Source organism: Sesamum indicum, unplaced genomic scaffold (genome assembly GCF_000512975.1).
Source record: "Sesamum indicum cultivar Zhongzhi No. 13 unplaced genomic scaffold, S_indicum_v1.0 scaffold00222, whole genome shotgun sequence".
NCBI classification, from domain to species: domain Eukaryota; kingdom Viridiplantae; phylum Streptophyta; class Magnoliopsida; order Lamiales; family Pedaliaceae; genus Sesamum; species Sesamum indicum.
In genome coordinates, this window is record NW_011628116.1 from 39,724 (window position 1) to 51,978 (window position 12,255).

The 12,255-nt window shown below is 45.2% G+C and overlaps 1 protein-coding gene across 1 annotated transcript in view; it reads left to right on the plus strand.

The window, feature by feature from the left end:
- The first annotated feature begins 8,504 nt into the window (after window positions 1-8,504).
- The window catches only part of LOC105179848, a 5,690-nt gene continuing 1,939 nt past the window's right edge, over window positions 8,505-12,255 (plus strand). Inside the window, exons 1-3 of the mRNA XM_011103485.1 lie at window positions 8,505-8,895; window positions 9,012-9,847; window positions 10,019-11,582. Coding sequence (XP_011101787.1) covers window positions 8,505-8,895; window positions 9,012-9,847; window positions 10,019-11,582 — 2,791 coding nt within the window. The remainder of the gene's footprint in view (window positions 8,896-9,011; window positions 9,848-10,018; window positions 11,583-12,255) is intronic.

Here is a 12,255-nt window from a genome sequence, read left to right on the forward strand (position 1 = left end):
TGGTATCATAGCCCGATAGAACTCCTGGGTATTGGGTTTCCCACTCGAACCCTTTCATATAATACGATCTGTACCCCCATGGATTCGAGGAAGCACGTGTGTAATCTCCACGCATTCCATGTCCGTAATCAATGGCCAGTGCCAATGGCCCTCATAGATAACCGAGCTCAACATGGTAGACTCATGCAATCCCAGACTGTTGGGTCCCCACGGAAATCTATCGAGGAGGGGCCCAAGGTGATGCCAGGGATCCTTCCATAATAAAAAATCATTCCCATTACCAATACGATATTCCACCACTGAGCGTAACCAGCCTCTCAATCGCAAAATTTTTCTCCATCCCCATGGCCCACGATTCTCCGGGATAGTCTATATCGAATCATCTTGTAGGCGGCCATGCCGCAACCACTCGACCCAGATAGAAGTCCTATCACATCGGATGACTTCACAGAGCTTTTTGCACATCAATGCTCGATTAAGAGTACTCATATCCTTAAGGCCAAGGCCTCCCTCCTCCTTTGGTTTGCAAATCTCCTTCCATGCAACTTTAGGGTATCCACTATTTCCCGTACCTCTCCATAAGAAAATTCGCAATCTCTTCTGAATGTCTTTAATGACCCCTTTTGGAAAAATAAATGCCGAAGCCCAATAGACACCTAGAGCCACAAGGACAGACTTAATGATTTGTACCCTGCCCGCATATGACAGTGCCAATCCCTCCCAACCATTGATACGTGCATCGATCTTACTCAGTAATGGTTGGCAGTCGGCGATAGTTAATTGAGAAGAGATCAATGGTAGACCCAAATACCTCAACGGTAAGTGGCCTTCCTAAAACCCTAACACCGCAAGCAGCTCCTCTCGTATATTCTGGGCTGATCGGGATATGATGATATGGCTTTTTTCAACATTGAGTCGTAGACCCGACCAATCAGCAAATCTATCCAATCCGGATTTGAAGACCCGAACAGATTCAGTATTGGCTCAGCAGAATAGGAGTAAGTCATCAGCGAACCCTAGTTGGAAGAGTCTAAGATTGGCACACTTCCAATGGAATGCGAAGTTCATGTCCTGCTCGATCAGCTGTAGTATTCCCATGTGTAGAACCTCCATCACAAAGACGAAGAGATATGGCGATAAGGGGTCACCCTGTCGAAGCCCTCTGGCACCCGCAAAATATCCATGTGGCTTTCCGTTCATCCCCACCGAAAAGGAGGGTGAGCTGATACACTCCTCAATCCATCGACTTAATATCTCTGGGAAGCCGAATAGCTGAAGCACCGATAGCGAGAAATCCCACTCGACATTATCATACGCCTTCCGAATATCAACTTTCAAAGCACATCTCGGTGGGAGTCAGGCCTGATTATAACCAGTGAAGAGTTCCTGTGCTAACATAACATTGTCCCCTATGCTCCGGCCAGGGACAAACGCTACTTGGCCGGGGCTGATAATCTTGTCCAAAACCACACTCAACTTTTGGACAATAAGTTTAGCAATGATTTTATAAAGTACGTTACAGCAGGAGATAGGGCGAAAATCTGCGACAGATGTGGGAAAGTGTACCTTGGGGATAACCGTCAATATTGTGCTATTAATCTGCTTAAGAAGCTTCCCCGTAGAAAAGAACTCCAGTACTGCCTTCGTTACCTCCTGTCCCACCATCGGCCAGGCGTTTTTATAGAATCCTGATTAATACCCATCAGGTCCAGGTGCTTTATCCTCCTCGATGTCAAAAACAACTTTTTTTATATCCTCTGCACTGAATGGTTCCAGTAGGTGGCCTGCCTCCTTAGTTGTTATGATATGCCTCGCCCAAGGTCGAAAAAACCGAAGGTCCATCACCCTCTGACGCCTGTCTCCCCCTAGCAAGGACTGATAGCAGGAGATAAAATTCATGTATGACTGCATTTGGTTCCGTAATTGTAATTCCTTGGGCATTATTAATTTGCAAGATTCGTCTAGCTGTCCGTCTTTGGGCAATTTTACGAAAGAACACTTTGGAACACTGGTCACCACCCTTCATCCATTCCATCTTTGCCCTCTGCTGCAGCATGATCCTCTCCAATTCGGCCGCCTTTGCATACACAAGCCGACTGCAGTGCTCCAACAGAAGAAATAGCTCATCCTGTCTGTGCGAGCTTACCAATACTTGGGCCTGCTCCAGGAACCCCCTTGCCAACTCAACATTGTGAGAGATATCCCCTTTTTTTCTCCTCTGTTCTCGAGAAACAGGTTTGAGTGCCTTGAGCTTGCGGGTGACTGAGAACATAGGCACTCCCACTATTTGATGCTGCCATATACTCTGCTCGGTAGGAATAAAATCTGGTGAGACAGTAAGGAAGTTGTCAAATCGGAACATACCTCCAAATCGCTGCTGATTATCCCCATTAATCACCATCAGCGAGTGATACGATGTCCGTGGTGTGAGGCATTGATAGAAGACTGATGGAAACCGCACAGTCTATGTATCATTGGTTAGCATACGATCAAGTCGCTTCCACAAGTTGCGAGGACCAGCACTTCGATTATGCCATGTGTACCATTCACCCTGCATCGATAATGGTAAAAGCGCAGTATTCTGTAGGCACGTATTAAATTCCTCCATCGCCACCCTTATATCTCCCGACGTACCACAGACCTCACTGAGATCCCTGACTGCATTGAAGTCACCTCCAACCAGCCAGGGAGTATTAATGCATTGTAAAGCTAAACATTCTAGAGAGGCCCATAATTCTCGCCTGTCAGTAATCTCAGTAGCACCATACACAATAGTAATATCAACAAATTCTAGTAATGCTCTAATATTGGCATGACAGTGTATAAACTGGTTTCCCACCTCAATAATATCCACATCAACATAATTATAATCCCATGCAATCCATATCCGATTTCCAACATTGTCATAATCCATAAACCATTTCCAATGAGGCATCAAGAATGATTGGATATTAGCACAGTTATTAATGCGAACACGTGTTTCTAAGAGATCAATAAAGTGTAACGTGAACTCAGCAATGATATCCTTGACCGCCAGCTGATGATCCCTCTTGTTCAGGCCACGTACATTCCATATGGCAAGGTTTAACATGGGTCCCCAAGTATGGGGTTGCATCGATTAGGACCCCTTGATGAATCTTCTGCACTATCAAGTAATTGTAGCGCATCGAAAGAGTTATAAGTAATGATATCTTTACCCCTCTCCTCTCGACTAGGTGTCGCTGCATTTGGTCGAGTACCACGGTCTTCTGTCTGCTGCTCCACAGTGTGAGGTGTTGGTTGGTCTCTAGTTCTTTCAGTCACCACTGGGCCTCGCAGTGCTCCCACTTTGGGTACATACACATTAACCAGTGGCTTGATAGATTTAGGTTTGTTGATAGTGCACTCCTTGGTTGAGTGTCCCATTGCCGTACAGCTTGTGCACCTCGGGGGTAGCCATTCATAGTCCACATCAATTTTGCACGGTACTTATCCTCCTTCCTCATCCGGTGTCATAATAATAACGTGCTTTGGTATTTTAGAATTCACATCCAGCATAACGCATACACGAGCGAAATCCAGTCTCGTGCATGCTCTCGTTATCGCATTCGGGTATAAAGGTTTACCCACTCCACTGGTCACTATGCTGAGTCCCTCCTCCATCCACAACTCCACCGGAAGGTGGCGTAATTTGATCCAGACAGGAACCTGAGTATGTTTGAGTTTCCTCAGAACCATTCCCGGCTCCCATTTTTGAAGAACAATAAGCTGTCCCTGAAACAGCCATGGCCCTCCTTCAATAATATCTTCCATATCTGCAACTGACTTAAACTGGAAGAAAAAGAATCCATTAGTAGTACCAGTTACCTCTCTTAACCCCGGCCAAATTGATAATGAGTATTCTTTCAAATGGTGAAAGTACGGGCGTTTCCCCAAAAAATATCCGACCTTGGTAGTTTTCCAGCGCTTAGACCCGTTTCGGATAGTGTGTAACGTCGGTCTCACAATGACCTCTCCATTTTGTAGTGTTGGAGCAATGAACTTGAGGGTCTTTCGCGATGAGTGGTTAAATGCATGCGCAATTTTATCGTCAATAATTGATTCGGGGTATGCATTCAATGGAATATTACCCACGTACAATCCTATTTGGACTGGAGCAACAAATGATTTTTCCTTCGCCATGTTACACTCCACATTCACTGCCAATGTGGTGTCAAGAAGCTGTTTTTTTCCTACATCCTTGATGACATCAGCAACAGCATCATTGATGACATCAGCAGCAGCATCACTAATGACATCAGCAGCAGCATCACATATGACATCAGCAGCAGCCTCATTGCTGACATAAGCCCTACTGTCATAACTGTCATTGCTGACATCAGCCCTAGCGATGCTGATGTCAGCAGATTTTCCATCCAACCTTTACGCCAAGTCAGCCGCTGAGTTGTGCTCCACGTCATCGTCCACGGCCACAGATCCGAGCGCCACCTCACTGCCACCATCTCTCGCCGGCACCACCGTCGGAACGCGCATTTGCACCATCTCAGATTGCCGGAAGTGATTGCCAGCAACTCCCTTCACCAGCTGCGGAGTTTCCGTCGTCATTATTCCATTGGAAACCGCTGTTCCTGTCATCGGACTCCGCCCTCATCGCAGCCCATCGTTTTCCGTCGTCGTCGCCATCGTCTTCGTTGGCAGAAGACACCGGTAGGCCTGGCGCCTTGCACGAGCAGGTGGGAAATCGGTTGTCCTTGGCATCATCGCAATCTTGCCAAATCGCATTTCCCATTTTAATCGAAGTTCCTCAAGGGCTGCCGTTGATTCATGGTCGTTATTGTCGATTACCTTGTGTGAAAGATGAAGGAATTCAGCCATATTGAAAGAAGATTTCAACCGTTCGCCATGGTTTTCGTTCAGATTTGCGCCGCCAAACCCTAGATTAGGGCGTCGCACAAGGCCATCGTCTTCCACGTCCAAGTTTAGATCTATTTCGATGGGTATGGCTCCTTCACCATCGCCGTTCGTCCGGTTGTCGTCTACCATGGCCACAACATGCAAATCAGTGGCCGTCGCTTCGTCTTCCTCAGTCGACGTTTCGGCTTCCATGACTGCACGAAACCCTAATTTCGAGCGGGATGAACCAGCTGCAAAAACTCGAATCGTTCCATCAATGGGTCTTCCCTTGCCATCTCCAATACCAAATCTGTATCCCATAGGTGACTCCTCGCTGGATTCCGCCTCCAACCGGCCACCCGTTTTCTCAAAATCCGCGGCTAAAGGTAGCGCCGTCTTGAAAAACGACCATGGCAACCTCCCCTTGTTGCTCGCCATCCTCCTCCACGTTACTGTCATCCGCCGGCGCGTCGCCGCCGCCTCCCAGTTCGCCGGCCGGCGAGGAATGAGTGGTGATGTTAGTGTGTGTTTTGTTATGTGTGGTAGTGTGTGAGAGAGAAAAGAGAGAACTTTTAGGCTCCATTTCTTCCTCTGTTTGATATCATCGGTGATCAGAATGCTCAAAGTGGCCAGTGTCCGCTGAGTGTGTTCAAATCTCCTCAAGTTCTTCTCCGTATGTGGTAGACACACGCTACAAGTAATGTACGGTAAGCGACATTAATAATGTGCTGACCACTCCATTTTCGTGTTGCCCAATCAAAATTCGCTGGCCAATCCCTATTTGGCCAGTGAAATTGAAGCTGTCTACGAATCTCGGAAAGGCACTGACGACTGAATCTACATCGGAAGGATAGGTGTGAGTGAGATTTCGTAGCTCCCTCATCGCACAATATGCATGTCCCCATGTGAGATAGCCATGGTACGTCAGTGGTGGGTAATTTGCCAAGAATTGCGAGCCATAAGATGAGCGAATGTCGAGGGATCTTCAAGGTGCACGAAAGTAGCAAAGCCCATCCTACTTTCGACTTAGGGGGATCAAATAATCGGTAGAGGGCCTGAGTAGTAGGTTGGCTTCCGTCACATCTCCACAACACCCGATTCTATAACTGGTAGGTTATGTGTGATCTCCAAACATTCAAAATCCGTAATAGCAGGCCATTGCCACTCTCCTACAGCAATCACCAAGCTGAGTTTTACTGATTCATCAATTCCAAGATATGGAGGGAATGCATGGGTCAAGTTTTGTGGAATTTGAAAAACGTTCAAAATTTAGCAGTTTTGCTCGATTTTTTTAAAGCAAGTTTGTTTCACTTTAATACAAACTTGTAGTTATTATTACATTTAGCAAATTTACCACACAAATGCATGGGTCTAGACCTACGTTTGGGTCAAGTTTCGTGCAATTCTGAGAACGTTCAAAATTAAACTGTTTTGCACGATTTTATTAAAGCATGTTTCTTCCCTTTCATACTAACTTGTAGTTATTATTACACTTAGCAAATTAACCGCACAAATGCATGAGACTAGACCTACATTTGGTCAAGTTTCGCAGAGTTATGAGAACATTCAAAATTTAACTGTTTTCCACGGTTTTTTAAAGCAAGTTTCTTTCTCTTTCATACTAGGGTTAAGTGTAATTTTCATTAAAAAAGAAAAGTATAGTACAACAGTGTCCCTCATTAGGCGCTTCCCTCGACAGGCCAAGGGATACGCCACAGTCTATACAAGGCACATGTGCTAATAGAGCTAGGAACCTTAATACTGAGTATACGTTGCCGAACATCTTCTAATATTAAGTTGGCCACTACGCTCGGGGGCCGCTCCTCGTGCTCAAAACGTCTCAGGTTTCTCTCCCTCCAAATATGGTATACACAAATAGGAGAAAATTCTCTCTCTAGAAAATGGACTCTCAATATTCTCTCTCACACACTACTACACCACATAACACACACACACTTGCCCTAACCACTAGAACCGCTGCCGGCGACGAGGAAGAGGCTCCGGCCGGCGAAGGGGGGTGTCAGGCAAACGACAGTCATCGTTGAGTAGTTTTCCGGTGAAACCCGCGAGATTCACGAAAAGTCGCCATTGAAGGAGGTTCGATTGGAGGAAAATGCCGGCGATTCTGACGCTCCCCATTGCTGCCATGGTCATGGGGATGGCATAGGAAGCTTTTTGGAAAAAAAAAACAGTCGATTTAGCCCCAAGTTCATCATTCTCAGAATTAGGGTTTTGCGCCGTTGGGGAAGATGAAACGACGCCTGTGGAAGACGAAACGGCAGCGACATATCGGGACATGGCTGACGATGGGTTAGTGACTGTTGATGAAGGTGACACCATGCCCATGGCAAAAGATCCGAACTTGGATGGAAAAGATGGAGATTTGGTGCGCCGCCCAAAACTAGGGTTTGGTGGCGCACCTTCGACGAGCAACAATGGCGAATGGAGAACAGGTACGTTCAATATGGCTGAATCTATCCGACTAGCTCGTGAAACTGAAATGGGAGACGCGTTTTGGGAAGCAGCCTGCCGCGAATTTTTTTCCGGGACCGACGTCGCTAATTGAAAACACCACTGGTAAGGGGGATTGGATACGCAAGGCTTTGAGGACCATAATTCCGCTGGCGATTGGTGTACAGTCGAACGAAAACAGCGCTGCGTTGAGGGATGGGGTTTTCTCGTAGGGAAGCTTTATTTCCGGCGACATTGGCGGCCGAACAGAGGCGGAAACGGCGAACACAAGGGTTAGCTCAAGACCTGTAACATTTCCGACCAGATCTACAGTTTTCCGGCCGGTGAAAGATGCGATTCCGGCAAACAGCAAGGTGATGCAGATTCATGATGATGCAGTTGCTGATGTAAGCACTGTAGCTGCTGATGTAAGCGCTGACTCTGCTGATGTAAGCGCTGACTCTGCTGATGATGTCATTGTTGCTGACACAGGGCATGACATCAGCAATGTAGTAGAAAAAAACAGCAACTTTGGAAAAAAGATAGCATCCTCTCCTTTGTTCGTTGGGAATATTCCTTTGCACAGCAGTCCACAAATGAATGTTGATGATAAAATTACCGTTGCATTCAATAATTCGTCGCGTAAAATGCTATCATACATTGCCCTAACGATGCAAAATGGGGAGGTTGTAGTTCGTCCTTCATTAGATACTGTGCGAGATGGAGCCAAACGATGGGAAACTACAGTAGTGGGTTACTTTTTGGGGAAACGACCGTACTATCATCATTTGAAGGAGTTTGGCTTTTCGGTTTGGCCGGCACTACGAGAGGTCACGGCGACTATTAATGGCTTCTTTTTCTTCCGATTTAAATCAGTAATTGATATGGAGGAAGTCATTAAAGGAAGACCGTAGCTGTTCCAGGGACAGCCGATTGTATTGCAAAAGTGGGAACCAGGTATGGCTATGAGAAAATTGAAGCATATGCAAGTGCCCGTTTGGATAAAAATGCGACACCTTCCAATGGAATTCTGGACGACGAAAGGATTGAGTACTGTTGCGAGTGGGGTGGGAAAGCCTCTCTACCCAGATGCGATAACACGAGCATGCACGAGACTAGACTTCGCTCGTGTATGCGTGATGATTGATGTTACACAGACATTGAGGAAATATATTATTATAATGACGCCGGATGAAGATGGAGGGGAAACCCCATGCAAGGTAGATGTCGAGTATGAATGGCTTCCCCCAAAATACACAGACTGTATGACACTGGGACATTCGGCGAAGGAGTGTACGTTGACTAAATCTCAGAAACAGAAAAAACCCCCGGTAAAGGTGTATGTGCCAAAAGTCAACACTCCCCCTCCAACAAAACCCGAAAAAAGACAATTGAATCAAGAGACTGTAGTCAAGGTGGAAGAAGTTACGAGAAGAGAGGAATGTGCAAATCAGACTGAACATGAAGTCTCCTCACACAATGAGAGGGGTAAGGCAGTGGTTGATGCTTTGAATTTACTTGACGATACAGATGAGACTACTAGGGGTCCTAACATATGCAACCCCACTAGCAGTAATCCATGTTGAATATCGCGATATGGAACGTCCGGGGGCTGAATAAGAGAGACCATTAGCTCGCATTAAAGGACCTTGTCTCTGAATATACGTTACATTTTATGGGCATATTAGAAACTCACGTTCGTATTAACAATGCCACGCATATTCAATCCTTTTTGCTTCCTCATTGGAAATGGTTTGTTGATTATGCATTTGTGGGTAATCGTATATGGGTTGCGTGGGACGAGAATGAAGTTGATGTTCATATCCTTGAAGTGGGGAATCAATTTATGCACTGTCGTGTCACTAACAGGGCTGATAGTGAATCTATCATTATCACTGTTGTTTATGGAGCCTCTGAGATTGCAGACCGTCGGAGCTTATGGAGTACATTGGATATACTGGCTCGACAGTGCACGGATGATCCGTGGCTGGTGGGAGGCGATTTCAATGCAGTCCGAGATATGAATGAGGTGTGTGGAGCTTCGGGTGATATTCGGATGGCCATAGAAGAATTCAATGCTAGTATTCAGGTGGCCGGGTTATTGCCATTGCCTATGCAGGGAGAATGGTATACTTGGCATAATTGCAGTACAAGCCCACGGAGTCTGTGGAAGAGATTGGATCGGATGCTCATTAACGATAGGTGGCTTGCGAGATTTCCTTCATTGTGCTATCACAGCCTTATGCCGCGGACTTCTGACCATTCGCCACTAGTAATCCATGGGGACAGGCAGCATCAAACCAGAGGTATGTTTCGTTTTGACAACTACCTAACTCTCTCATCTGAATTTATCCCCAGCGTGCAGAATATTTGGAATCATACAGTCATTGGGGTTCCTATGTTTGCGGTAACACGTAAACTTAAAGCCTTGAAACCAGTCTTCAGACAACAAAGGAGGAAAAAGGGAGATTTGACACTTAATGTTCACCTAGCCAAAGGATTTCTTGACGAGGCACAACACTTGGTGAGCCTAGATAGACAGAATGAGGCCTTTTTACGATTGGAACACTGTTGTCGCCTTGTATATGCAAAAGCGGTGAAGCTCGAACAAATCATGTTGCAACAACGAGCGAAGATGCAATGGATGAAGGGAGGCGACCAATGCTCCCGGATTTTCTTTCGTAAAATTGCCCAGAGAAGGGTGGCGAGGAGGATAATGCAGATTAATGATGATAATGGGACCACCCACACGGATCCAGGAGAGATTACCAATGAATTTGTCCGTTACTACCAAAACCTCTTAGGTGGTAACAGACGACAACTACCGAAGGATATTCGCTTTCTTAGATCGTGGACACGACATATACTTACTACTGAGGAGGAGGCAGGCCAATTAATATTGGCGTTCAGCTCGGAAGATGTAAAGCAGGCAGTATTTGACATTGCAGCGGACAAGGCACCGGGACCTGATGGGTTCTCCTCAGGATTCTTTAAAGCAGCATGGTCAGTTGTGGGACAGGAAATTACAATGGCTGTACTGGACTTCTTTAGTACCGGGAAACTGCTTAAGCAAGTTAACTCTACACTTTTCGCTCTAATCCCAAAGGTACATACTCCTATGACAATTGGTAACTTTAGACCTATATCGTGCGGTAATGTATTATACAAAATTATTGCGAAGTTACTTGTCCAACGTTTGAGTATGGTTCTGGACAAGAAAATTAGCCCCTGTCAGAGAGCATTCATTCCAGGACGTAGCATTGGGGACAATATAATGTTGGCACAGGAATTGTTCATGGGCTATAACCAGGCGAGACTCCCCCATCGTTGTGCACTAAAAGTTGATATAAGGAAGGCCTATGACACGGTGGAGTGGGATTTCCTACTAGCGGTCTTGCAGCTATTTGATTTCCCACTTACATTTACAAGATGGATTGAGGAATGTGTAACAACGACTTCATTCTCGATTGGGCTCAATGGAAACCCTCATGGGTTCTTTACAGGAGCTCGAGGTTTAAGACAGGGAGACCCTCTTTCTCCCTATCTCTTTGTTCTTGTAATGCAAGTCCTACATTTGGGATTTTTACAACTCATTGAGCAGGATAGGCAATTCAAATATCATTGGAAATGTGAGCCGGCCAAAGTATTCCAATTGGGATTCGCAGATGACCTCCTGCTCTTTAGTAGAGCTGACTTGGAATCAATCAATGTCCTCAAGATGGGATTGGACAGGTTTGCAGAATGGTCCGGGCTTCGATTGAATGTTCAAAAGAGCCACGTCATTATCTCCCGCTCAGTGCAAGGATGGAAGAATCAGATATTAGAAGCTATGGGCTTCCAGGAGGGCCAACTACCAATGAGGTACTTGGGTCTCCCTTTACTCTCTTCTAGATTATCCATATCAGACTGTCAACCACTTTTATTGAAAATTGATGCACGCATTAATGGGTGGGAGGGACTTTCATTATCTTATGCTGGACGCATACAAATCATTAAATCTGTTTTATCAGCACTGAGCTTGTACTGGGCATCTGCATTTATTGTCAACCACTTGAAAATTGATGCACGCATTAATGGGTGGGAGGGACTTTCATTATCTTATGCTGGACGCATACAAATCAAATCATCTGTTTTATCAGCACTGAGCTTGTACTGGGCATCTGCATTTATATTACCAAAGGCTGTTATCAAACAAATTGAGAAACGCCTTAGAACATTTCTGTGGAAAGGCAATTCTACATCAGGCTATGCCAAGATAGGTCTAGACCTACGTTTGGGTCATGTTTAGTGGAATTCTGAGAACGTTCAAAATTTAGTTGTTCTGCACAGTTTTATTAAAATAAGTACGTTTCGCTTTCATACTAACTTGTAGTTATTATTACTCTTAGAAAATTTGCCACACAAATGCATGGGTCTAGACTTATATTTAGGTCAAGTTTCGTGGGATTTTGAGAACGTTCAAAATTTAGTGCTTTTGCACGGTTTTATTTAAAGAACTATATTTCGCTGACATAGTAAATTGTAGTTATTATTAGGCTTAGGTAATTTATCATACAAATGCATGGGACAAGACCCACGTTTGGGTCAAGTTTTGCGGAATTCTTCGAACATTCCAAATTTAGTTGTCTTGCACGGTTTATTTACAAATCTTTATTTTTCCTTTCATACTAACTTGTAGTTATTATTACGCTTAGCAAATTTACCAAACAAATGCATGGTTCTAGACCACCGTTTCGCTTAAGTTTGTTGGAATTTTTAGAATGTTCAAAATTTAGCTATGATAGGATGATGTAGGGAACCGTGCCAGCCAACGATCATTAATAAGAATTCGGTCCAACCGCTTCCATAAACTCCGCGTGGATGAACTACAATTATGCCATGTGAACCATTCACCTTGCAAAGGAAGTGGAATCAGCCCCGCGTCCAGTATGC